This window comes from Oryctolagus cuniculus, chromosome 1, assembly GCF_964237555.1.
Source record: "Oryctolagus cuniculus chromosome 1, mOryCun1.1, whole genome shotgun sequence".
NCBI classification, from domain to species: Eukaryota; Metazoa; Chordata; class Mammalia; order Lagomorpha; family Leporidae; genus Oryctolagus; species Oryctolagus cuniculus.
The window spans coordinates 28,287-52,984 of record NC_091432.1 but is presented as its reverse complement, the minus strand read 5'-3'; the positions used below and the strand labels follow the sequence as shown (position 1 = coordinate 52,984).

General features: G+C 58.0%; 2 protein-coding genes across 3 annotated transcripts; one reads left to right on the top strand and one right to left on the bottom strand.

Annotated features, from left to right (window-relative positions):
• Positions 1-10,108: 10,108 nt before the first annotated feature.
• Positions 10,109-11,444, top strand: LOC100354254 (cytochrome c oxidase subunit 8B, mitochondrial). Its single transcript, XM_002724105.5, has 2 exons — positions 10,109-10,418; positions 11,283-11,444. Exons 1-2 carry the CDS (start codon positions 10,308-10,310, stop codon positions 11,382-11,384), a joined length of 213 nt encoding a protein of 70 aa, XP_002724151.3. The 5' UTR covers positions 10,109-10,307; the 3' UTR covers positions 11,385-11,444.
• A 340-nt stretch (positions 11,445-11,784) lies between these two features.
• Positions 11,785-24,613, bottom strand: PSMD13 (proteasome 26S subunit, non-ATPase 13). Of its 2 annotated transcripts, XM_070053331.1 has the most exons (13): positions 24,155-24,613; positions 22,365-22,443; positions 18,119-18,153; positions 17,982-18,037; positions 17,754-17,797; positions 17,490-17,576; positions 15,623-15,794; positions 14,916-14,995; positions 14,718-14,843; positions 13,558-13,620; positions 12,973-13,053; positions 12,642-12,758; positions 11,785-12,164 (listed from the first exon to the last, which is right to left on the bottom strand). In XM_070053331.1, exons 1-13 carry the CDS (start codon positions 24,247-24,249, stop codon positions 12,069-12,071), a joined length of 1,131 nt encoding a protein of 376 aa, XP_069909432.1. In that variant the 5' UTR covers positions 24,250-24,613; the 3' UTR covers positions 11,785-12,068. The 2 variants fall into 2 exon arrangements, with proteins under 2 accessions (XP_069909432.1, XP_069909442.1); XM_070053341.1 differs by lacking the exons at positions 17,490-17,576; positions 17,754-17,797; positions 17,982-18,037; positions 18,119-18,153 and having other exon boundaries at positions 24,155-24,355.
• Between the last annotated feature and the right edge of the window lie 85 nt (positions 24,614-24,698).

The window sequence follows — 24,698 nt, the reverse complement described above, 5'->3', positions numbered from 1 at the left end:
CCTCAGCTCAGCCGCGACACAGCTCAGCCGCGACACAGCAGGAGCCACCGGCCTGCCCAGCCGTGAGCTCCGTCAGCCTCACTCTGCTCGCGCTCTCCTGTGCTGCCCGGCTGCCTCGGTCAGCTCCTGCTACGGCACGTGGAGCATCCGACAGGTCAGGAGTTCAGGAGGTCCACCTGGGCTCCCAGCTCGGAGGCTCCCAGCGGGCACCGGGCGGCCGGGTGGGGCTGGTGCTACGGGAGCAACTGTGTGGCCAGCTGGGGGCAGAGAGGACGCAGGGGGCTGCACCTCCTCTTCTCTCTGTGTGGCCAGCTGGGGGCAGAGAGGACGCAGGGGGCTGCACCTCCTCTTCTCTCTGTGTCGTCTCTTCCGAAGCTCAGGACCCAACCCCGAAGGCCCCACGAATCCACCCACGGTTAACACAGGACTTTGGGATTCAAGTGTCTGTTCCGTGAGTGGCTACACTGGGCGGGGCCTGGGCAGGAGGAGGAGCCCATCTGAGCACGAGCAGAGGGCAGCATTCATGGGACCTGACTGGAGCTGGGGGAGGAGCAGGTTTCACAGGGAACTCAGGGCAGTCTGGACACCTGAGTCTGAGAAGCTACTTCCCAGTCGCACTGGGCAGGGCCTGCTCTCCCACTCCTGCGGGAGCTGGGTTGGCTGGGACCACCTCCTAGCAGGACTCCGGAGGGTCACAGCCGAGGGGCAGGTCATGTGAAACGATGCTTTGGCCCATGGCCCCCTCTCCCTGGGCCTCCAATGACACTCCCCCCCCCCCCCCCGCTCCCCACGCCCAGGCTCAGACTCCCTGCAATGCCTACCAGCACCAAGGCTGCCCGGAGTCCTCTTGCTTCATGGTCCTCACTTGGCAAAACCCTAACCAGCACCACACCTGGCCGGTGCTGCCGGCCGTGGGTCCCCAGTGTGGCCTAGCAATGGCACAGGTGCCCCACGAGTTTCCACTCCACTCTTCCTCGGTTTCTGTGTCTCCTCCCCATTGCTTACCCTGGAGCATCCCAGCAAGCCAGCGCCGACCAGTCCCGCCGACCGGTGATGCTGACCCGGGGTCTGGCGACCACGCCCTGGCCCTCCAGCCGGGTCTGCTGCTCCACTGCCTCCTCCACACTCTGAGCTGTCACCACCTCTCCTCGCTGGGCCTCGGCCCTGCCCCCTGCCTCTCCGGCTCCGCTCAGGCTCTGAGATTGAGTGTCTACCCAAATCCCTAGCCTCTCTCAAGTGCAGATTCCAAAAGCAAGCTGTGGTTTCTCTCCCCAAAGCGGTTGCCCCTCGGCTTCCTCCACCTCACGCTGGAAAGTTGAGGCTTTCAGTGACCTGGGCCGAAACCTCGCGGTGGCCTTGGACGTCCCTCCTGGCCCACCTCCTAGCTGCTCTTCTCTGCCGTGACGTTTCTTTGGCTCCGTTGCAGGGATGTCTCTGGCAGCACCTGTTCCAGGAACTCGCTCAGGCAAAGGGCAGGATGGGAGTGGGATTTATGTAAGGGGTGAGGGGCTCACGCCTGGAGGAGATGCTTGGGGGAGTTTCCATGGCCCCTCCACGTGGTGCTCAGGACACAGGTGCACTTCACAGTGCCCTCCTGGTGCTGGGGGGCGGGGGGCAGGTGCATCGTGGGAAAGTGGCTGCGCTGTGTTGGCCTGCAGGGGTGGAGCCAGGGTGCAGGGCCAGGGAACGAAACAGGAGAATCTTCCAGCACGTTTCTTCCCTGGCTGACCCCTTGCCTCGCCCCACGTTCCCCCCTGAGACTTTTCTAAGATTCACTTATTTATTTGAAAGTCAGAACCCCAGAGACAGAGGTCTTCCATCTGCTGGTTCACTCCCCAAATGGCCACAACTACCAAGGCTATGCCAGGCCAAAACCAGGAGCCAGGAGCTTCAGCTGGGTCTCCCACGTGGATGGCAGGGCCCAAACACTGGGGCCGTCTTCTGCTGCTCTCCCAGGTGCATCAGCAGGGGGCTGGATCAGAAGTGGAGCAGCCGGGACTTGGACCTTCGCCCATATGGGATGGGATCCTGGCACTGCAGGCCGGGGCTTTAACTCACTGTGCCACAGCACCAGCCCCAGTAAATAAATCCTTTAAGAAAGGAAGGGGCCGGCGCCGCGGCTCACTAGGCTAATCCTCCGCCTTGCGGCGCCGGCACACCGGGTTCTAGTCCCGGTCGGGGCGCCGGATTCTGTCCCGGTTGCCCCTCTTCCAGGCCAGCTCTCTGCTGTGGCCAGGGAGTGCAGTGGAGGATGGCCCAGGTGCTTGGGCCCTGCACCCCATGGGAGACCAGGAGAAGCACCTGGCTCCTGGCTCCTGCCATCGGATCAGCGCGGTGCGCCGGCCGCAGCGCGGCGGCCATTGGAGGGTGAACCAACGGCAAAGGAAGACATTTCTCTCTGTCTCTCTCTCTCACTGTCCACTCTGCCTGTCAAAAAAAAAAAAAAAAAAAAAAAAAAAAAAAAAAAAAAAAAAAAAGAAAGAAAGGAAGGAAGAGGGAAAAAGAGGGCCAGACATAGTTGATGCCGAGTGTGAGACGCCAAAGGCAAACCAAGTGTTCCACCGAGCCTCATCTTGGCGTTCACAGGATTTAGGCTACAGCTGTGACATGAGTCCAACAGTGAGGGAATCGAGGGCTGAGACTTCTATCAGGGCGTGCGTAACATCCTGGATAAAATGCCAGGGCTGCCTGGCGCGACCCCCGTCATTTCACAGCTGCCTTTTACAGAGTGGCCATAGGAGAGGCCAGCCTGCAGCACTCCCGCGGTGCCCGACAGAGCTCTGCAGAGAAGGGGAACCAAGGGGTGGTGGGGCCGAGAGAGGACAGAGACATGTACACGATAGCGTGGCTAGGTAGGTACTAGGGAGAGCAGCTGGGACAGGAACCGGTGCCCAGATGGGGTGTGCTGGCATCAGCTCTACCTGCTACGCCACAACACCGCACCCCCACCCCTCCCCACCCGGCCCCCAGCCCGAGTCACCCCCCTTCGTGTTTTACTCTGCATGGGCGGCGGGGGGAGAAAGGCCTGCTTCCTGCTGTGCCAGGGCGCTGCCCCCTGCTTGCTGGTCCAGGGGGTCCCTCTCAAGGGCTGCAGGGTCATCACCCCTCGGCCACCGTCATCTCTGTGAGAAGCTGCTGGATTCTGAGACAAAGTTGACAGTGCAGATGGATGTAACTGGAGACAGCAAGGACGAGAACCCCCAGCACAGGGAACGCATCTTCTGCTGCTTTGCGCGTGGTGGGAGCTGCTGGTTTTCTTGCCAGCACAGAACAGTCTCTTAGCTTGAGTGTGAATCTTCGTGGTATCTTCTGTGAGCACCGGTGCCCACGCAGATGTAACGGATTCCTCAGTCCCTGCGCCTGGTCCACTTGCTAGATGCTCTAGGAGCACTTCAGATACAGTGTCCACAGACGGGCTGGCGTGTCCCAGCTGCTCCACTTCAATCCAGTTCCTGCTAACGCACTTGGAGAGGGGGTGGAAGGTGGCCCAAGTGCCTGGGTCCCTGCCGTCCAGGTGGGAGCCCTGGATGGAGTTCCAGGCTGTTGGCTTCCTGGCTGTTGTGGCCATTTGGGGAGTAGACCAGTGAATGGAAGATCCTCTCTCTTAAAAAACAATAACCAAAAACAAACAAAACCTACCAATAAACCAACAGTGCATCTTAAATACAAAGACCCACAGACCTGGTAGCTGTTAGGATCCGGCCAGCAGTCGGAACGAAGCTGCCCAAGGCAACTAAGATTCCTGAACTCAACCTCGTGATGCAGCAGGATTTTCTGCTATTCCGGTGGAAGAACTCACAAGAAAATTTCCCTGCCAATAGCAGCTTCCTGAGGCAATCAGAAGAGGTAGGTAAAACATTCACTACAAAGTGCAGTAGCCAAGGGCTGGAGTCTTGCCACAGTAGGTTAAGTCGCTTCCTGCAGTGCCGGCATCCCACATGGGCGCCGGTTTGAGTCTTGGCTGCTCCACTTCCGATCCAGCTCCCTGCTATGGCCTGGGAAGCAGTAGAAGATGGCCCAGGTGCTTGGGTCCCTGCACCCACGTGGGAGACCTGGAGGAAGCTCCTGGCTCCTGGCTTCAGACAGGCCCAGCTCCAGTTGTTGCGGCCATTTGGGAAGTGAAGCAGTGGATGGAAGACTTTCTCCCTCTCTCTCTCCTTCTCTCTCTCTCTCTCTCTCTCTGTATTTCTGACTTTCAAATAAATAAATAAATAAATAATCTTTTAAAAAGAAAGTCACCAGGGCTCCAGGCATGAGGCGTTTCTCTGGGCTGTGGGAGGCCCTGGAGCTCCCAGGCCTTTGGTTGTCGGAGAAGACCATGAAGGGTTCAGACACCAGCCTTCCCCATGGAGCTGAGGCAGCCCTGTTCCCAGGGGCGCTTTTACACTGAGGGCTGGGTGGGCTTCTCCAGAGGGAGCCACGGAGAAGCAGCATGGGCTTGAGCTTCCACCCAGACGCCGCCCCTCCTCTGCCTGCAAGTGGTGAGACAGGTGTGGGGCAGCCCCGGTCAAGCCCAGGGCCAGAATTCGGGCCTGAGCTCCTCCGGGAACGTGGTGGGCTCCCGTGACCTACATCCGTCCTGGAGGAAGCGGCGCTCACTCAGTGTCACAGCAGCTCCACTGCCACCTCTCTCAGGGACAGAGCTGACTGGCCTCAGCCCGCAGGGGCCTCACTGCCCACTGTGAGTGACTCTGGCAGGGCTGCCCCCTGGTGGAGGGAAGGCCTTGGGCTAGCAGGAGGCTCCGAGCTGCGGAGGACCCAGCACCCCCAGGGGCTGGTCCCAGCTGGGTGGTGGAGGACCCCCCCGTGGTGGGTCACCCACATGTCTGTGCTGGCCCCCTCGTGTCCCTTGTCTCTGAGACAGCAGGGGTTGAACAGAGCCCACGGCTCCTGAGTGGGGGGCTTCAGTCGGGCACCGTGGAGGCCTGCATGAGAGAACGCCTGGCCGTGCTTGCTGCCTCTGCCAGGACAGGTGAATTGTGTGCAGCCAAGAGCCCCTTTAGAGGCTGGGCTCACTTCTCTTTCTTTTTTTAAGATTTATTTTATTTATTTGAAAGGTGGAGTTATACTGAGAGCAGGAAAGAACACACACACACAGAGGGAGGTTTTAACACACTGGTTCATGCCCCAAATTGCTGCAACAGCTGGGGCTAGCTCAGGCTATAGCCAGGAGTTGTGGGGAGCAGGACCTGTCTCCCGCAACTTGGCGAAATAAGTACTGAGACTACCGAGGCTAGACTAGACCGCTGAGACTATAAAGACTAACTCTATGCATCTGATCTCCCACCAAATGGCGCTGAGAGAGTAAACAAATCTTACACAGCTGCCTCGTTAATTAGCTGATTCCTGAACCAACCCCTGTTTGGAAAAAAGCGGCGTGCTTAGCACGTGGGCAGCAGAGCACGGATTGGTGGGAGAGGACTATAAAAGGGAGAAAGAGACGACCTGCGAAGGCCCCCTGAGTGTGTCGGAGAGCTCCGTGGAGGAGCGGCAGCAAATCCAGGAAGGACCAGGGAAAGAAAACAGCGTCTGGTGTCGTTCCTCTGAGCGGGGGAGCAACAAGGAGTCAGGAGCTCCATCCCGGTCTCCCACGGGGGTGCAGGGGCCCAAGCACCTGGGCCATCTTCCACTGCTTTCCCAGGCCACAGCAGAGAGCTGGATGTGAAGTGGAGCAGCTGGGACTCAAACCAGAGCCTATATGGGATGTGCAGCACCAGCCCCCAGATCTACTTTTCTAGTCTAGGTTTTGGCCGGACAGTGCTGCGAAGGATGGTGAGTTCGGCAGCCCAGGACCTCATTCTGACATCCAAGCAGGGTCTCCCCGGGAGCCTGCATCCCAGCTCTTTCCAGGACTTCTGCAGGTTGATCCAGACCTGGGGCCTCCTCTCAGACCTCAGATGCAACTGCCTACCCCTCAGAAGTTGGGAACTTGTTTTGGATTGCACCTAGGGCTCCTGGGCTCTAGGTGGGCTCTGTTGTGCCTGCGGCTTGACTTGAGCCAGAAGGGGCACTCGACTCCATCCTTAAACCCTGGAATTTTGCCACATCTGTGGTCCAGACTGACCCCATAATCAATGTCCAAGTGTCCGTAGGTGCTGGAGCCCATGTCCACATGCGAGGTGAACCTCGAAGCTGACCCTGCAATGGTGGGGGTGGAGAATTTGGTCATGAGAACTCCCAAGCCCAGCTGGCCAGTAGCAGCCTGACTCAAGCCAGCACCAGGGGCCAGGCTGCCTCCATGGTCCTGGACACTATAGCCTTCTGGAGTGGAGCGGCCTGAACTGCCCACCCGTGGAGCAAGCATGCTCTGTGGTCCTGGGTCCTGGACTCTGCAGCTGTAGTGGTAAGTCGCTGGGGCTTGGGCCATGGCAAAAGAGGGTGGCAGTGTGCACACTGCAAACTTGCTGACTGGCTACTCAGGCAATGTCCCCTCCTTTGGGTCAGGTGCAGTGACCACACTTTCTGGGTCCAGCAAAATGATTTACCGCCTACATGGGACAGTGGCCCAGTGCCTGAAACCTGGGGGCCCTATGGAATGATTGTCCATGGGGGTCAGTGCAGGCCCGCATCACACTCCAATTCAGCTCCAGGTCCTGCTAACGCCCCTGGGAGGCAGCAGGTGATGGCCCAAATGCCTGAGTGCCTGCTGCCCACAAGGGAGACCCAGGAGGAGTTCTTGACCTCTGGCTTCACTGCTGTGACCATTCAGGGGGTGAACCAGCAGATGGAAGATCTCTTCCTGTCTCTCTTTTGGCTCTGTGTCACTCAGTGTGTGTGTGGGAGAGAATTTTATAGAGCTGGCTCACGTGGTAAGCCCAAGGACGAGCTGAGGTCTTGGTCCAGGCCCAGCAGGGCAGAGGGGTTTGCAAGCCACACCTCCCTCACCCTCTGCTCATGAAGCCCAGAGTTCCAGGGCATCCCACTCGGTGTAGAAAACATTTACTGGGAGTCCTCGTGGGTGGAGGGAAGCCCTGTCCCCTGGTGACTCTGGTTCTGGAAGTGGCCATTGGTGCTGGGTGGAATCAGGCTGAAGGGGCTCTCAGATACCCAGGCCCGCGTCTCTGGTGCCCATGGGATCCTGCTGCTGACCGTGCAGGGCTCACACTTGAGCCCCTCCACCATGGTGAAAACAGATTTCCTGTGCTCAGCACCTCTGCGGGCCACACCTGCAGCCTCTGCAGTCCCAAATCTGGACACCAGGTGGCGCCGTCTGCCTGCAGGTGGGGTGTGCATGGCCGCCTGTGTCCAGGGCTCTCAGGGGCATGAGGAGTATGTCTCCGGAAGACTCCACAGGTGCTGAGGGCTTGACTGGAGTGAGGGTGAGGACATGGGCACCAGGGCCACTTGTGTCCACCAGAGACCTTGAGAGCAGCCGTGCAGGACAAGAGGCCCCAAGCCTTTTCCCAAACTTGGTTTCCTGGCCACTACCTGGGACCTTTGTCCCCCACCCCCCCCCACGCTGTGGCCTCCTTCTGTCTCTCCCTGGGCCCACCATCCTCCTTCTAGTAAGAGGCAGACCAGGGGAGGCAGGGAACAGCTGAGCCACGCCCCCACCTCAAGCAGCTTCAGGGCGGGTGGGCAGAGCAGGGGCCTGTGGAGGGTTTGGTTTGCAGCAGTTAAAACTGGGGACTGCACCTAGACTGGGTGAGGCCTGGAGCTCGGGTTGCAGGAGGGAGGGGCTGGGATGAGAGCTTGGGAACATCACCAGGTGAGGTGGGGGCTTAAGGCACAGTAGGTGTAGCCGTCTGGGCGTGAGGGCTCTCAGATACCCAGGCCCGCAGTCTCCCTCCTGGAGGGGGATCCCCAGCTCCCCACCCCGTCCTGGCCCCCACGGGGGCCTCATCCCCCCCCCCCCCAGGCAGGGCTGGCCAGGGACTCCAGGAACCTCGTCGGAGCTCGGAGGGCAGAGATGCAGCTCCCCTCAAAGGCAGGCCGGGCACCTGGTCCTTATCTGTGAAGGAAACACCGTGCTGCCTGATCACAGCCACAGCCTGATCCTCAGCTGGACCCCAAAGCTGTAATTACAGGTTCAGGTGGAAGGGATTAAGACTCAGGACTGGCCTGGGGCCTGGGAAGTGGGGTGGACGGGGAGGGGCTCCTGTCTCCAAGGACAGAAGCAGAAATGGGTTCCTACTGAAATGTGCTTGCATTCCTCAGACTTAAGACAACTTCTTTGTAAATTTATTTTTGTTTTTATTTGAATGGCAGAGAGACTATCCATCCACTGGTTCTCTCCCCAAAGGCCTGGAATAGCCAGGGCTGGGAAAGCAGAAGCCAGGAACCCTATCCTGGCCTCCAACATGGGGGACGGGGACCTAAGGAAGTACTTGAACTGTTACCAGAGATCGTGGTGGGGTTCTTGTCTTCCCGCAAGGAAACATTCAGGCATAGACAGAACAAAGTAGCAAGGTTTATTGGGGATAGGGCATCCGTCAGAATGGATGGGACAGTGCCCACTCAGACTGGGGGAGAGCGAGGTTACACGGTTGAGTGGAGAGAACACACCTCGGCAGGCCAGGCGGGCGGCTCAGCAGAGGCAGAGGGCTGCACGCGCAGTCTGTTTGGACTCCCGGTTGTTAAGGGAGTCTCTTTACCACCTCCCCCCCTCCTCTAGGACAAGGATGGGGAGCCCTGGTATTAGGGTTTGTTGGGTGAAAATACAAAAACTTCCAAGTTTACTACTGAGGTTGTCAGATGGGAGGAGCCTTGCTGGTGTCAATCAGGGCTTCTCTCTGTGGTGCCTGCCTTAGAGGACAGATGTTTATTAGGCCAGGTAGAAGGGGCAGGACCCCCTGGAAGGTCATCAGGGTCCGGCAGGACTTCGAAATGCAGACACTGGATGCAGATGCTGTAGCTGTGTTTCCTTAGGCCCTTCTCACACAGGCTAATTACCAACTTCCTAGCAGGAACTCCCATCTTCCACCCATCTGCCCACCCAGCACTGAGAACCCTGCTGAGCCAGACACTGCTCCAGGCACGGCAGCGTCCAGGCAACAACCAGGCCCCGCTGAGCAAAGCCTCAGTGATACTGGCCTGTGTCCAGGGCAAGGCCAGGCCCCAGCAGGCAGCCGGGGGTCGGATCACCCAGGCCTGGGGGCTGTTGGCAGGAGGCGAGCAGAGCCTGTTGGAGGGAGCTGGTTGCTCCAGGGTTGGCTTGGCCACCGTATGGAAGACACGTATGAGGTGGACTTGGGAAGGGTGCCGAGTCAGCACAGTGGGGCGTGGAGCTGTCAGCAGACGGCACATGGAGGAGTGGAGGCTGCCACTGGGCATTCAGCCTGAGCAGCTAAGGGGGTGGGGCAGGACAGGGGACCTCGGGGCAGGGGCCCAGGCCTCGGGTGGGGACAGAGGTTAGCGGCTTCCAGACTGGGGCCAGGTGAGGTCTGGAGAGGACAGCTAAGAGGCGGAAGGGGCCGGGGCCGTCACGGGCCAGGCAGGGTCTGGGTGAGGTGGGAAGGAACCCAGAGCTTCTGGCCAGCAACTGAGGAAAGGCTAGAAAAAGCAGAGGTGGATCCCTGCATTTGGTGGGAGGTCTCGGGAGCAGGGGCACCTGGGGCAGGCCCCCTGCTCTCCAGGGGGGAGCAGGGTGGAGGTGGGGCTTGCTCCAGAGGGGATGAGAGTCTCCAGAGAGCAGGAAACAGATTAGTGCACACATGCTGTGGGAAGGAATGAGCAGCTCATTCTGACAGATGGGAGGGAGGGGGCCTGGGTGCTGGCAGGGAGACCAGGGCCCCTGGGGGGCCGACACACACACCAGCCCACAGCCAGCACTCAGTGAGAGCCAGAGCCAGACGTGGGCCCCTGGGGACACACGGACACACACACACACACACACAGCCAGCACTGAGCGAGAGCCAGGAGGGCCCTGAGTGCCCAGAGCACACACACGCTCACACAGCCAGCACTCAGCATATGCTGAGCTGCTTTCCACCTTGCTGCCCACCGGTCAGAGAAAGGTGCTGCCCGTTCAGGCTCGCTGTGCTGTGCAGGCCACAGCTGACTCCTGGAACTCAGGGCTGCTCCAGGTGTCTTCAGAGAACTTCCATTAGGCAGACGTGGGTATGCTACGTCTTCTGTGGCGGCGCCAAGCCCCTGCTCTGCTCCTCTGAGGTTGGAGAGGCCCACACAGAACTTCTGGAGGTCACAGCAGGCTGACGTTGCAGCAGGCATGCCTCCTGCCAGGCCCTGGGACTGGACGGGGCAGCTGCAGCTCCCTCCCCCACCACGCTATAAAAAGCCGTGACCAAGTGAGCAGAGGACACTCGGGCACCCAGCTGGAACCCAGGGAGGAGCCCAAGCCCAGAGCCATGCCAGGGCTGTCCCCTGCCCTCCGACTGCTCCAAGCCCCACTGGGGTGCCGGGTGCTTCCCAAGGTGTACATCTCCGGCAAGCCGGCCAGGACGCCCACCTCTCCTGCGGTAAGTGACCTCTGAGGCGGCCAAGGGCAGTGACTCCATTTCCCAGTTCCAGGCAGACGAGCCAAGGAGGGGGAAAAGCCTCAGTGCCGTGGCCGTGACCCTGCCCACACGCCAGCACAGGGGTCTCTGTAGGCGACACTTGCAGGCCAGGCTCCTGCGTGGCCAGCAGGTCAGGGGGTGGGGTGGGGGCTCCAGGTGCTCAGGCCTCTCACCTGGTGAGAGTGCTTGTGTGTGGGTCAGAGAGCCCCTACGCTGACCCAGGGAATTCCAGGAGCACGCACGCCTCTGTTGCAAGTACAAAGGCCTGGTCGTGCTCAAGGTCGTGCCACGAGGACAAACACCCCGACCTGGCCAAATTTGCTCTTAAACTTCCGGGGCTAAGGTCACGAGAAAAGACTGGCTTCCACCTCGGCATCTGATCCGGATTTAGGAGTCAGAGGGGAGGGCTGGGCCCGAGGGTGAAATGTGCGTCTTGCTTCACATCCTGGCTTCCCGAGTTCAGCCACAAGACACAGGGCTGCAGGCAGATCAAGCTCCACCGAGGCTGCTGACAGCACAGCCAGGTACAAGGGCCCGGCCCTGCTCCGAAGCAACTTAAAAGCTTTGCTGTTCCTGCACAGGTTACCAGAGGACTGGGTGCCCACCACACGGGGGGCCAACTGCTCAAAGCACCCTCAGGCGGCCAGGCCGGCTCCCTACTTCCCACACATGGCACACAGCAGCCGTGGTTCCAGTGCACAGGGAGGGGCCGGGGCCATCCGGCCCCAGAGGGCTGGGTTCTCCCACACAGGACCCCAGGGAGAGAGCAGGCAGGGCGAGGCCCGATACCAGCCCAGGGGACTCATGTGTGCTTCTCTCCCCCAGGAGCAGGCCGTAGGCATCTCGGTGCTGTTCACCAGCTTCCTGGCTCCTGCAGGCTGGGTCCTGCACCACCTGGATCACTACAAGAAGGGTTCTGGAGCATGACAGCCCCGTGGCACCCCCCCCACAGGACGCGGGGCCCCTATTAAACCTCTCCGCACCTCACACTTGTCTGAGCTCTTTGCTGTGTACCCCACTCGCCCCACTTGCGGTCTGGGCACCTCGCACTGGTTTCCTTTAGACACCTGACCAGGCTGTCCTGGGCTGGCTCCTGTTGGCCGTGGGGCACTGGCCACTGGAGCTGCCAGTGCCTGGAGTGATGTGAGGGGGCATCAGAGCAGACACCCAAGGGTTGGAGCAGGGTTCAGATGGCCTTGTGCCCTCAGCGCCGGGCTCTGCCCCAGCCCTGGCAGGTGCAGGGAGAGGAAGGGCTGAGGTCAACTCTCCAGGTTCTGATCTCCTCAGGTGCAGCTGGACCTCCCAGACAAGCTCAGCAGCCACGAAGGACACGGCCAAGGCGTTTATTGTGGACACTCCCAGAGGACACAGGGGGATGCAGCGGAGACCTGCCATGGGGGCCAGTGTCCTCGGCTCGAGGGCCACTGCTGTGCATTCACTCTTGCCCTCTTGTGTCCCAAGACCAGGAGACCCCCATGGGGGCTTCTCCCTGTGGCCAAGGCCCACCATTCACAACCCTGTTTTTACAGCAAGAACAGGATCCCACCCCCTGCCCCAGTTCAACGCACATCCTCTGAGCTGCCAGTCTCTGGCCACAGGGACGCGAGGGCACTAGGTGAGGATGTCGTGGGCCTGGCGCTCCACCAGCATCTCCATGCTCTTCACGTCGGTGCACCAGAACTCCAGGCGGTCCTTCATGCCCTTGATCTAGGTACAAACCAGGACCACACGGGCCTTAGGGCACCCAAGCCATGGCCCGATGGGCAGCATTTAGACATCAGAGCTGGGAGTGAGGGTGTTCAACGGGCTTACTGTGGACAACTCTTATCACAAGGACATTTTAAAAACTTGCATGAAAGAAAAGAGGCAAGAATAGAGGAAATCCACAGGATTAAGTTTCTACCCAGTGTGAGTCAGATGCACCCACTTCAGGATTACAAGGCTGATACCATCCGCTCAACCAGCACCATTATCGTAATAAGCTTTTAAGTGCAGGGCTCAAATCCCGGGCTTGCACTGAATTAGGTTCTTATAAAAACCCTTGGTCCCCACGGCAGTAATTCATTCTCCAAACCCTTTGTCTAACAGTGCTTTCTTCCCAAGTGGCCTCTGTCCAAATGAAACTAACACAGCACAGACGCAACCCCAAACCCAGAGGTGAACCATGGGGCCCGGACCCTTCACCTGCTGCAAGTCCAGCACGCGGGGCTGCACCCAGGTCATGTGGACTCGCTTATCCACCTCGTCTATACTGCCCTTGACCAGCCCAACGGAGAGCGCCTTCATCACCAGCAACTCCACCTGTGCAGAGAGGGGTCTGCCTAAGACCCTGACACAAGCCCCCTTGGGCCAGCAGGCGTCCGTCATTTCTGAGGTCCCCTCCCCCGGGCACCCACTGTCCCTGCAGCTCTGCTGCCAATGTCCCAGCCCAGTGGGCTTCCGTCGTTTCTGGCAGAGCCGGGGGCCCACTGTCCCCGCAGCTCTGCTGCTAACACCCCAAGTCCAACAACCCTACCTCGTTCACTGTGATTTTAGCACTCTGGGCAATTTCTTCAAAAGTAAGTTGTCTGTGATTGGCAGGTCGTGTGAAAGTCATCTGAAAAAAATGTGTTAGCTAGTTGGAACTATTCTTGGTAAAAATTTGCAGAAAACTGAGCGGTAAGGATATGTCTGTCGATATTTGCTCTGAATATCAATGTCTTGCTAGTAGCCCACAAAGTACAATTTTACAACTAACAAACTTTCAAGGCTTAGATAAAGTGGCTGAGGGTGGAGACAGGCGTCCTAGGAGCTCCAACAGGAGCTGGGTCTGTTAAGGCCCCATGTGCCAGAGGACACTGTGGTGAACCAGAAACACAGGCCATTTCCTGCAGACATCCTGGTGGGGTGGACAAGAGCGAGGCAGCTGTCGGGGGCAGGCAGGGACAGTTCCTTTAGCTCAGATGTCACAGAGGACCTGCTGGAGGGGTCATCTGAGCCAAGACCCCAGCACAAACGTAGAAAAGCGAGTGGTGGCAGAGAAAAGGGAAGGGGTGGGAACTGCAACAGAGAGGAGGAGACCCCCACCCACCTCCAGCCCACTCGGGGGACCCCCACCCACCTCCATGAGGCACAGCAGCTGAATCTTCCTGAGAAGCTGGGCCTCGTTGGCTGCCAAGTCAGGCTGCGAAGTGTGGAAAGAGGGATGGTGTCCACTGGTCAGTTACCAACCTGGGCCTGGAAGCCCCTTCTACAAGAGCAGATCCAACAAAAACCCAGGTGAATCTGAACATTTCACACTGCGGGCCGCTGGAGCCCACCGACAGCTCCAGGTGACCCGCAGGGATCGGCAGAGCCGGGAGGCTCTGGGACAAGGACTCTGCTGAGGCACGATGCACGGTTCAGGAGGGCCCAGTGCCTGGGAGGCTCCCCCGTCAGCACAGCCCCACCAAGGACACACCCCCGAGTCCCGTCCCTGCTCCGAGTCAGGACAGCAAGGCGTTACTGTAGAGTGAAGATGTCGCTGTCACCACCCTTCTGTGAGACCTGCACAACCTCTCTGCAGGTGGCTCAGAGAAACCTGGTCCCTTACGCGGATGGGAATATTCCTACCACAAGTACCAGACAGGCCCGGCTGTTCAGGAGGGGCTCCCTCACCCCAACACCCCCACAGGCTTCTGGTGCTTGGACACTGCTACACCCGCTCTGAGCCTAGACAGCTTTCCTTCCGAGAGGCGCATCATCCGCGACTGACACAGAGCGGGTGGTGGTGAGCGCTGGCTGCATCTGGCGTCTTCTGTCTCAGCTCGGGCCTTCACATATAGCTACTCTGCTCTGTCAGGTATGAATTTTACAGCCTTGGGATGGCTGAAGTTTCAGCAAAGCAAGTGGAATTCCTACGCCAGTAGTGTTTTGGTGGTATCTGTTTCTCATGACTTCATTCAAAGTCCCTTTCAGAGCAGGTGCTCTGTCCTGCGCGCACACACACACACACACACACACACACACACACCCCGGTCCCGTTCCTGCGCACGCAGGCTATCAGCACTCCTCCAGTTTAACAAACGTGCTGAAGGCTTCCTGCTCCTCCACCCAGCCTGCCCTTTGGTCCTGTTCACTCAGCCCTGAGGCCCCACAGAGCAACAGTGTTTCTTCTGGGACACCAGGGTCCAGGTTCCTCTTCCTCCTCCTCCAGCACAGAGCAAGGCCTGGCTGGCCGCAGTCTCTGCTCCGTGGTGTAGAAGAGAGGTGGTTCCGTCCCCAGATCCGCAGGAGACTCACCTGCTGGCCCCAGGCAGCCTTCAGCGTCTGGAATCTTTCCACGTTGCCACTGTTGAAGGCGTACAGGGTGTCGATCAGCCACTGCCGGTCGGTGTTCCTCAGTGACTCCAGCACGGGGTGCATGAGCTGCGAGGGCACAGACACTCAGCGGCTGAAGCCAGTCTCCCCAGGGAAGGGTCTGAGCCCGGGGCAACTTACAAGTTCTCCAAAGTTAAAAACTCCCTCGCCAAGAAGTCCTGCCAGTCCCAGCGTGAAGGCTCTCTCCTGCTGCTCAGACACTGCGGCAACGACACACACTGGTCACACCCCAGCAGCAATGCTGACCCAGCCTCTCCCACACAGCCTGGGCCCTGATGGCACCCGAAGCCACAAACACGTGAGTTTTGCAGGATGAGAATTCAGACACAAGTCTGTTTGCCATTTCGGCCTGGACTGCTCCCTGGAGTACTGAGTCCCTGCTCGGGGGTCATGCCGCTCATCTGTTCCTCCACTTAGTACCTTCCCACTGCTTTAGAGCTGGAACTAACCCACTCTCTGCTCCCAGACAGCAAGCCCCTCCCCATATTCTTTAACCACATTTGCTGCTTCTCCACTTTTCTCGAGACACAACAATTGAAACGGCACTGGTAGTTTTAAGCACTGTGGGTACCCTCAGCATCAACATTCTACTATGAGGAACATCTAAAATATGCTGAACACACACTGCGCGCCCTTTCCTCCAAATCATTGGTTAATTAAATGCTAGACAAACACAGTGCAGCAACTACAGCTCAAACACATGCCCCCACCTTTTCCTCAACAAGGGATGAGTCCCTGAGTAATTTCTGAGACCCACAACCTCAGGCCCTCAGTCCGCTGTCTGCAGAACACGCTCCTGGGCGCACGGGCCCTAACACCGCTGTCACCTGGGAGATCCTTGATGTCGACACAGCCCAGAAAGCGCAGAGCGTCTTTGTAGTAGGATGCATGGTTCCCGGTCGTCTGATAGTATTTACTGGACAGATCGTAGAAACGACTGTGAACTGACGTCACGCCCGGGAGGTTGCTGAGCATTTCTTCAACGTCTTCAATTGTTTCCTAGACACGGGAGCAGAATCCCAATTTTTATTTTTAAAGATGTATGCACTTGAAAGTCAGTTACACTGAGAGGGACAGAGATCTTCCACCCACTGCTTCACTTCCCAGATGGCTGCAATGGCCAAGGCTAGGCCAGACTGAAGCCTGGAGCCAGGAGCTTCTTCCGGGTCTCCCATGTGTGTGCAGGGGCCCAGGGACTTGGGCCATTACCAGGGAGCTTGTTCAGAAGTTGTGCAGCCAGGACTTGAACCGGTGCTGCAGACGGCAGTTTTATCTGCTACGCCACAATACTAGCCCTTTGTAACCTTACTATATTTTTTAAAAAATATTTTAAAAGTCAAAAAGATTTAAAGTAATGCAAAAAGGGTTGAAATGCACAAGCCACAAAAGCAAAGATAGTGATGTCACGACGTCAAATGTCAGCCCATCCAAAACACAGAAAAAGCACAAAGCCGCAGGCTGGGAAGACGTATAGTACCAGTAACGTGAAGGGATTATGACCAAGAAAATACAAAAAAATCTTACAGATCAGATGGTCACCAAAACAAATACACGCAGTCTTTGGTGTTCGTTAAGCAGTGTGGACAGAAAGTTTGTACTGGTCTGTGAGCCTCAGCTACAGCCAAGCCCCAGCCACAGCCCATCTTAGCCTCCATCTCAGCCCCAGCCCCAGCCCCAGCCCCAGCCCCAGCCCCAGCCCAGCCCAGCCCAGCCCCAGCCCCAGCCCCAGCCCCAGCCCCAGCCCAGCCCAGCCCAGCCCAGCCCAGCCCAGCCCAGCCCCAGCCCCAGCCCCAGCCCCAGCCCAGCCCCAGCCCAGCCCAGCCCAGCCCAGCCCAGCCCAGCCTCAGCCCCAGCCCAGCCCAGCCCAGCCCAGCCTCAGCCCAGCCCCAGCCCCAGCCCCAGCCCCAGCCCCAGCCCCAGCCCCAGCCCCAGCCTGCCCCAGACTGCACTGAAACAAAAGCAAGAAAGACAGGAAACTGCAAGGCAGTTCAGCAGGCAGAGGGGATGGAGGAGCGGCACACAACCTGCCAGTGGTGAGGAGGCCGATCCCGGCCAGCTGGAGCAGCTGTGGTCACCACGAGGGCGCTCTCTTGGGTAAGGGTAGCAGCCATTATCGGCAACCTAGCCTTCAGTGCTCTTGAAAACAATTACACACACAAGCACAGCAGGTCAAAGTGTGAAATGCTGGCCAAGGGGATCTGTGCAATCGGAGTTTTTTGTATCATTTTCTTCTGGAATTTAAAGATGCTTGATACTGGGGCCAGCACCGTGGTGTAGCGGGTAAAGCAGCCGCCTGCAATGCCAACATCCCATACGGGTGCCTGGTAGGGTCCCAGGTGCTCCACTTCTGATCCAGCTCTCTGCTATGGCCTGGGAAGCAGCAGAAGATGGACCAAGTCCTTGGGCCCCTGCACCCACATGGGAGACTCGGAAGAAACTCCTGGTTCCTGGCTTTGGATCGGCCCAGTGCTGGCCACTGCAGCCATTTGGGAAGTGAACCAGCGGATGGAAGACCTTTCCCTCTCTCTCTCTCTCTGTAACTCTGCCTTTCAAATAAATAAATAAATAAATAAATAAAGCTTAAAGGAAAAAAAGACATTTAAAATAAAGTTAAAAGGGACAAACAGGTTATTCTTTCTACAGTGTTAACTTTTTAAACCAAAGATAAACAAAGCTGAATTACGGTGACCTCACCTTGGTAACCTGCAGGTCCCCAATGTTTAATTTTAGAGCTCCAATCGCTGTTTTACACAGGATCACTGCCTCATCACTACTTTTTACCTGAAAACATCAAAAACCAAGGGAATTAAGTGTGGGCAACTGACCAGCCAAGGAAGCCAGCTCCCTACACACAAACTTAACTCTCAAGAGTCCCTAAAGGTGTGGACGGGCAGAAGGGACACGTGCTACACCCACGTCCCACATATTCTGAGCCAGAAGGTGCAACTCCACGTCTACCTTCTCACGCGTCTTCTCCAGGAAGGTCAGAGCCACATTAGGGTCTGGAAAAGAAAGGACACAGTCTGAGAAACCAGAGTCGCCGCAGCTGGCGTCCACCCACCAGGACCCGCTGGGGTTAGAACAGAAGCCTCACCTAGAATCTGATATTTTCTATCACAAGCCAAAGTTCAAGAAACTTATGTTTCTAGATCATTCTAAGTACTTTGTGGACAAAGTGAGACTCACCGGTCATCTGCCTAACTACATGAAGAATGATTTCCACCAGGGACAAAGGGTTAACCCTGAAATAGAAACCACCAGTCTGAGTGTCAATGGAGACCAACACACTCACCTCAAAGCGGAAAACAAACAAAAGGTTTTACCTGTGTTCAAATTCACTGATGAAATTTTCATAAAGCTGTGGAACCAAAACATGGAGAATAATTACAGCACAGCTTTCATTCTGCAACACCAAGGCTGCAAACACTATTTTTATTTATTTACGTTTTGTTTGAGAGGCAGAGAGACAGAAAGAGCCCCCAGTCTCTAGTTCACTCTAAATGCCCTGTGATGGCTGGGGTTCAGCCAAGACCAAAGCTTGGAACCAGGAACTGAATCCACGTGAGTGGCAAGAACTGAGTACCCTGAGTCATCACCCCCCCGCCCCGGGTCTGCACTGGCAAGAAGCTGGAGTCAGGAGCCAGAGCAGGGTACTGAACCAGGTATTCCAACACGGGACCTGGGCATCTGGAGCCAGAGAAGCGAGTTTGCAACACGCACCGAGCACTGCATGACGGGAGAGTCACGGGGGGGGGGGATTCAGGTTCACATAAATGAACACCCACGGACTAAAAACAACCGAGTTTCTCTCCAGCTCTGAGAACTGCAACACTGCAGTCAAGAACCTCCTGTACTCGGAGACTCCTCCAAGGCACTCTAACAGAACAGACCACGGGCTTGGAATGGCCACCAGGAGAATGTCATTCCTTCAGATTTTAAAGCGTACAGACTCCCCACGCCCCGTCACTACATTTCTGAGGCAGTCAGCACACACCTGAGCATTTCCTTGGATGCTGCATGAGGTGCTGTAGACAGAGCGTGTAAGAGAAACGCTGTGCCTTCAGGGGTGTCCTGCGCTAGCGGAAAAGACAGTTGGCAAAGAAATGCTAACACCGTGAACTAAGCGCAAGGAAAAAAGCACACAGGCGGATCAAAGGAAGAGCTTCCAGGAACCAACAGCAGTTAGAGGGGTGCGTGCGTGGTGTGGCAGAGCAGGCAACTGGAGCCAGTGTTGGCGCAGGCCTCCCATTTCAGTGCTGGCTCAGGTCCTCACTGCTCTGCTTCCAGTCCAGCTCCCTGCCTGGGCAAAGAGCTGATAAGGGCTTAAGCGCTTGGGTCCTTGGCACCCACGTTAAAGAGCCCGATGGAGTTCTGGGCTCTTAGCATCAGCTTGGCCCAGCCCTAGCCGTTACAGCCATTTAGGCATAACTAGTGGATAGAGGATACCTCTCTAACTCTGTCACTCTGCCTTTCAAAGAAGTAAATCTTTAAAATAAAGAGAGACAGCTGAGAGAAGAGTAGTCCAGAACAAGCACTCGCAAAAGCACTACAGGGGCAGGTGTTGGATGACACCCCACACCAGAGCAGCGGTTCCAGTCCTGGCTGCTCCACTCCTGATCCTGCTCCCTGCTAATGTGCCTGGGAAAGCAGACGATGATGGCCTTAGTGCTCAGGTCCCTGCACCCACCTGGGAGACCCAGATGGAGTTCCAGGCTCCTGGTTTGCCTGGCCCAGCTCTGGCCATGACAGCCATTTGGGGACTGAACTGGAGAGAAGACAGATGGAGCAGAAGAATCTCCCTCTTTCTCCCCTTCAAATAAATAAATCCTTAAAAAAAAAAAAAAAAAAAGCACTAAGAAAAGACCACATTTTTTTCAGGAATGTTTCAGGACTACTTCTAAAGGACACAGAGTGGGAGGCACGAGGATTGGCCTGGGCCCCACAGGCAAAGCTTAACCAATGGGACACATGACCACACACCTATTTTAGAAACACGCCTGGCAGCCAGCGGACAGCCAGGGAAAGACTAGACAGACCAGCGGGCTCTGCCAGGAAGCTGAACGAGGCTTGACCAGGTGTGGGTTGGTCACAGAGAAGGGGCGCTAACAGTGACCTCCGAGCTCACAGCAAGGGACCTGTGAAAAGCAGTGCCCACAGTGGTCCAAGTAGGAAGAGACTTCCTGATGACCCCAACTTTGGATAGAGCCTGAAGTTCTTCTGGGACAGGAAGGTGGACAGATGGAGAAGTCGCTGTGGCAGTGAAGACAGTTAAACCTGCCACACAGCAAACAGCCAACAGAGGCACCTTCCTCACTGAGATGGAATCTCTTAACCTTTCTGATGTCTATTAAATGTATAGCATTACTTAAAGGAAAAAAGGCCTCTAAGCCCAGAAACTCAAAATTACTCTGCTGACTACAAATTAATAGACATGGCTGGCGCCATGGCTCAACAGGCTAATCCTCCACCTGCGGCGCTGGCACACCGGGTTCTAGTCCCGGTCGGGGCGCCGGATTCTGTCCCGGTTGCCCCTCTTCCAGGCCAGCTCTCTGCTATGGCCCGGGAGTGCAGTGGAGGATGGCCCAGGTCCTTGGGCCCTGCACCCCATGGGAGACCAGGAGAAGCACCTGGCTCCTGGCTTCTGATCAGCGCGGTGCGCCTGCCACAGCGGCCATTGGGGGGGGGGGGTGAACCAATGGAAAAAGGAAGACCTTTCTGTCTGTCTGTCTCTCTCTGTCCACTCTGCCTGTCCAAAATAAATAAATAAATAAATAAATAAATAAAAATAAAAATTGACATTACTTGTCTTACACTAGAGTGGGCTGGGTCCCAACAAGCTTTAAAGGTTCATTTTGGTCAGATGTGTCATATGACGCTGTGGAACTATTCTGCATGTGAGGAAAAGTGATTTTAGGAGAAGAAAGCAAACAGGGCCGGAGCTGTGGCACTGGCATCCCATATGGGCGCCGGGTTCTAGTCCGGGTTGCTCCTCTTCCAATCCAGCTCTCTGCTGTGGCCCGGGGGGTGGGGGGGCAGTGGAGGATGGCCCAAGTGCTTGGGCCCCTGCACCCGCATGGGAGACCAGGAGGAAGCACCTGGTTCCTGGCTTTGGTTAGGCACAGCGCTGGCCGTAGTGGCCATTTGGGGAGTAAACCAATGGAAGGAACACCTTTCTCTCTCTCTCTCTCACTGTCTGTAACTCTACCTGTCAAATAAAAATCTTAAAAAAAAAAAAAAAAGAAAAAAGAAAAAAGCAAGCGATAAACGATAATGAATTATTCAGCACTATGATACAGAACCTTAAGGAACAAGGACCAAGACAGATCTGGTTTGTCATTTTCCCACATCATCTGGAAAACAGAATGCCCCTGAAAACCTGCAATTTCACAGACGAGTTCCTTTGGGCAGCAGCATGTCGATCTGACAGGCAGAAAACCATAGGCAGCCTCACACGTCCAGGAGGGGGCAGCTTCCCCGTGACCATGCTGAGTGCTGAAGTCAAGAGAAGCTCGGGGGCTGGCACTGTGGTGTGGAGGGTGAAGCCACCACCTGCAGAGCCAGCCCCATATGGGCGCCGGTTTGAGCCCTGGCTGCTCCTCTTCCCATCCAGCTCTCTGCTATGGCCTGGGAAAGCAGTAGAAGATGGCCCAAGTCCCTGGTTCCCTGCACCCGTGTGGGAGACCTGGAAGAAGCTCCTGGCTCCCGATTTGCGCAGCTCCGGCCATTGCAGCCATTTATGGAGTGAACCAGTGGATGGAAGACCTCTGTTTCTGTCTCTCTGTAACTCTGCCTTTCAAATAAAATAAATACATCTTTTAAAAAAAGAGACGCTCAAGCTGCAACACAAGGGTGTATCAGTTACAACGCTGATGGAAGTCGCTGATTCAAGCCAAAGACGGGTGTCTAGGAGTGCGGTGTCCGCAAAGACTTCGAAGTGGAGCCACCCCACGAGGACTTCTGGCGATTTGGGGACGTTGGCGAACAGCTGACCAAACTCTGACAGAGTCCACCACAGAGACAGCAGGACACTGCACAGGCCGCCCTCCTAATCCCCCCACCCCCAGCTTTAGTGGCAAAGGTGCCCGGCCTGTGAAACTACGGAGCCCCTGTGGCTGAGGGAGGGGAGTGAGGCCCATTACCCAGAAGATCACTGCGTAACCAAGTAGGGTTTAGTATATGTGCTGCCGAAGCGAGCACAGCCAAGCAGGTTAGAGACTAGCCCCGGGCTGGCACTGTGAGCTGCACTCCCAGGTTTCCCAGAGTGGAGCATTCAGAAACAGAGTCTGTGAACACCAGGATGCGCGGGCACGCTCCGAGACAGCACTTCAGATCACAATTTTAGCCAGAATGTCTCTGAACCTGCTGACTATGGTTACTTCTGTGTGCGTCTACAACCAAATGAAAGAAAACACAGGAGACAGATGTCATACTGCTCACCTGCCCGTGTTTTGAGGAACAAAAGACAGTGTGTCAGCCTGACAAGGTGACCGGTCAGCAGCTGTCGCCGCCATCACCATCGTCGTCAGAGCCCCTGAGCACTCCCACCACCTGACCACGTCTGGTATTTACCTTAATGAGACCATCTCCTTGGGCAAAGCATGGGTCCTGCACAAAATCCAGCACCTGCAGTGTCAGCTGATGCCACAACCTGAAAAACACAAGTCCTCATGTGTCAGCAGCAAGACGGCTTCACAGCAGAGGAAATGCTGATGCCAAAGCCAACAAACCCCAGTTCTCCTGGCTCTGCTACCGACGGCTAGGGCACGCGGCAGCCCTAACTTCTCTCAGACCCAGGTTTTCCCAGCACGAGACGGAGAGCGTCTTTCCAGAGTAGCCCAAAGGTTGATTCTGAGGTTTGACTGGAAACAGAACTTGGGAATCGGGGCCGGCGCTGTGGCATAGCAGTAAAGTCGCCACTTGCAGTGCCGGCATCCCATATGGGCGATGGCTCGAGACCCGGCTGCTCCACTTCCCATCCAGCTCCCTGCTGTGGCCTGGGAAAGCAGTGGAGGACGGCCCAAGTCCTTAGGCCCCTGCACCCACGTGGGAGACCTGAGGAAGCTCCTGGCTTCAGATCAGCCCAGCTCCAGCCGTTGCGGCTATTGGGGAGTGAACCAGCGGATGGAGGACCCTCTCTCTGCCTCTCTGTAACTCAGCCTTTCAAATAAATCAATCAATAAATCTTAAAAAAAGAACTTGGGAACCACACAGGTCCAGGCTGCGAGCACCTCGGGGAAGCCGAGCTGCTTTTCTCGTCTGTGACCGGGAAGGCTCTGCGCTAACAGAACTCCAAGCTCAGTGCCACACCGCATCCCAAACCAAAGTCCAGTACCCTACACCGCAGAAAAGAAGATGCCTCGAAGAGTGCAAAGTGCTCACCAACATGCGCAATTACTTGCCAAACCACCATTTTCTCCCAAACATCACTCCTCGCAGAAGGCTGTGAACATCATGTAAACAAGCTCCGCGTTCGTCCACCAAAGCTGCAAGTGCATCGTCCCGCGGAAGAGCGGAGCGCGCGCGGGCAGTGGTCTCCCGCCCAGCACACCGCTCCACTTTCCGGAGGCTCAAGCTCCAGGTGGAACAGAACGGAGGGGCAGCGGCGCAGCACCGATACCGCCGAGAGCGGGGCGCAGTCAGACCGGGACCCGCCCCACACGGCCGGCGGCCTGGCCCCGGAGGCGGGAGCGAAACGCGCAGCCAGCCCCGGGCCCCTCAGCGAGCCTATGAGGAAGGGAGGTGGTCTCTCGCCCCGCCAGGCAGAGTGCTGGACCCCTGCGGCCGCACGGCGCCGCCGCCTCCTGGGGTCCTGCCCGGCCTGGCGCGTGTCCGCTCCCCGCACGGCGCCACCGCCTCCTGGGGTCCTGCCCGGCCTGGCGCGTGTCCGCTCCCCGCACGGCGCCGCCGCCTCCTGGGGTCCTGCCCAGCCTGGCGCGTGTCCGCTCCCCGCACGGCGCCGCCGCCTCCTGGGGTCCTGCCCGGCCTGGCGCGTGTCCGCTCCCCGCACGGCGCCGCCGCCTCCTGGGGTCCTGCCCAGCCTGGCGCGTGTCCGCTCCCCGCACGGCGCCGCCGCCTCCTGGGGTCCTGCCCGGCCTGGCGCGTGTCCGCTCCCCGCACGGCGCCGCCGCCTCCTGGGGTCCTGCCCGGCCTGGCGCGTGTCCGCTCCCCGCACGGCGCCGCCGCCGCCGCCTCCTGGGGTCCTGTCCTGCCCGGCCTGGCGCGTGTCCGCTCCCCGCACGGCGCCGCCGCCTCCTGGGGTCCTGCCCAGCCTGGCGCGTGTCCGCTCCCCGCACGGCGCCGCCGCCGCCTCCACGGACCCCGCACAGTACCCCGCTTTCTCGCCCACAGCCCCCGCTCACTTCTTCGTGTACAGCTCCTCCAGACGGTGCCACACGGCGGCCTGCCCGGGCCCGGAGCTCTGGCTCTGCTGCAGGAAGCCCGGCACGTCCTTCATGACGACGAGAACACGCACGGGAGCCCGACACCGAATTACAACCGACTACCGGGACCGTGGGGATGGCGGCCGGAAATGCTCGCTCACTTCCGGCGCCGCGTAGCGCGGGGCATGCCGGGAGCGCCCCAGGCTCCCCGGAGGCGGCTGTTGCCACGGCAACCGCGCGCCGCCTCGCCTCGGAGCGGAACCCGCCGCTGAGGCGTGGGCGAGGACGGGCGCCGGGGGTCGGCCTGGCCGTGCGGCCTCAGCTCTGGGATCCGGTTTCCCCCGTCAAGCGAGGATGGGGACAGTACTTTCCCAGGGGCGTCTGGCGAGGCCCCGGGGTAAAGGAAATGCATGACCACAGGAGGCGCTCAGAGTATTTCCCGCTGGGACCGCCCAGCGCAGCGCCCGTCTCTCCCTGGACGCACAGGGGCGGGGCCCTCGGGCGGGGCGGGGCCACGCGCCGG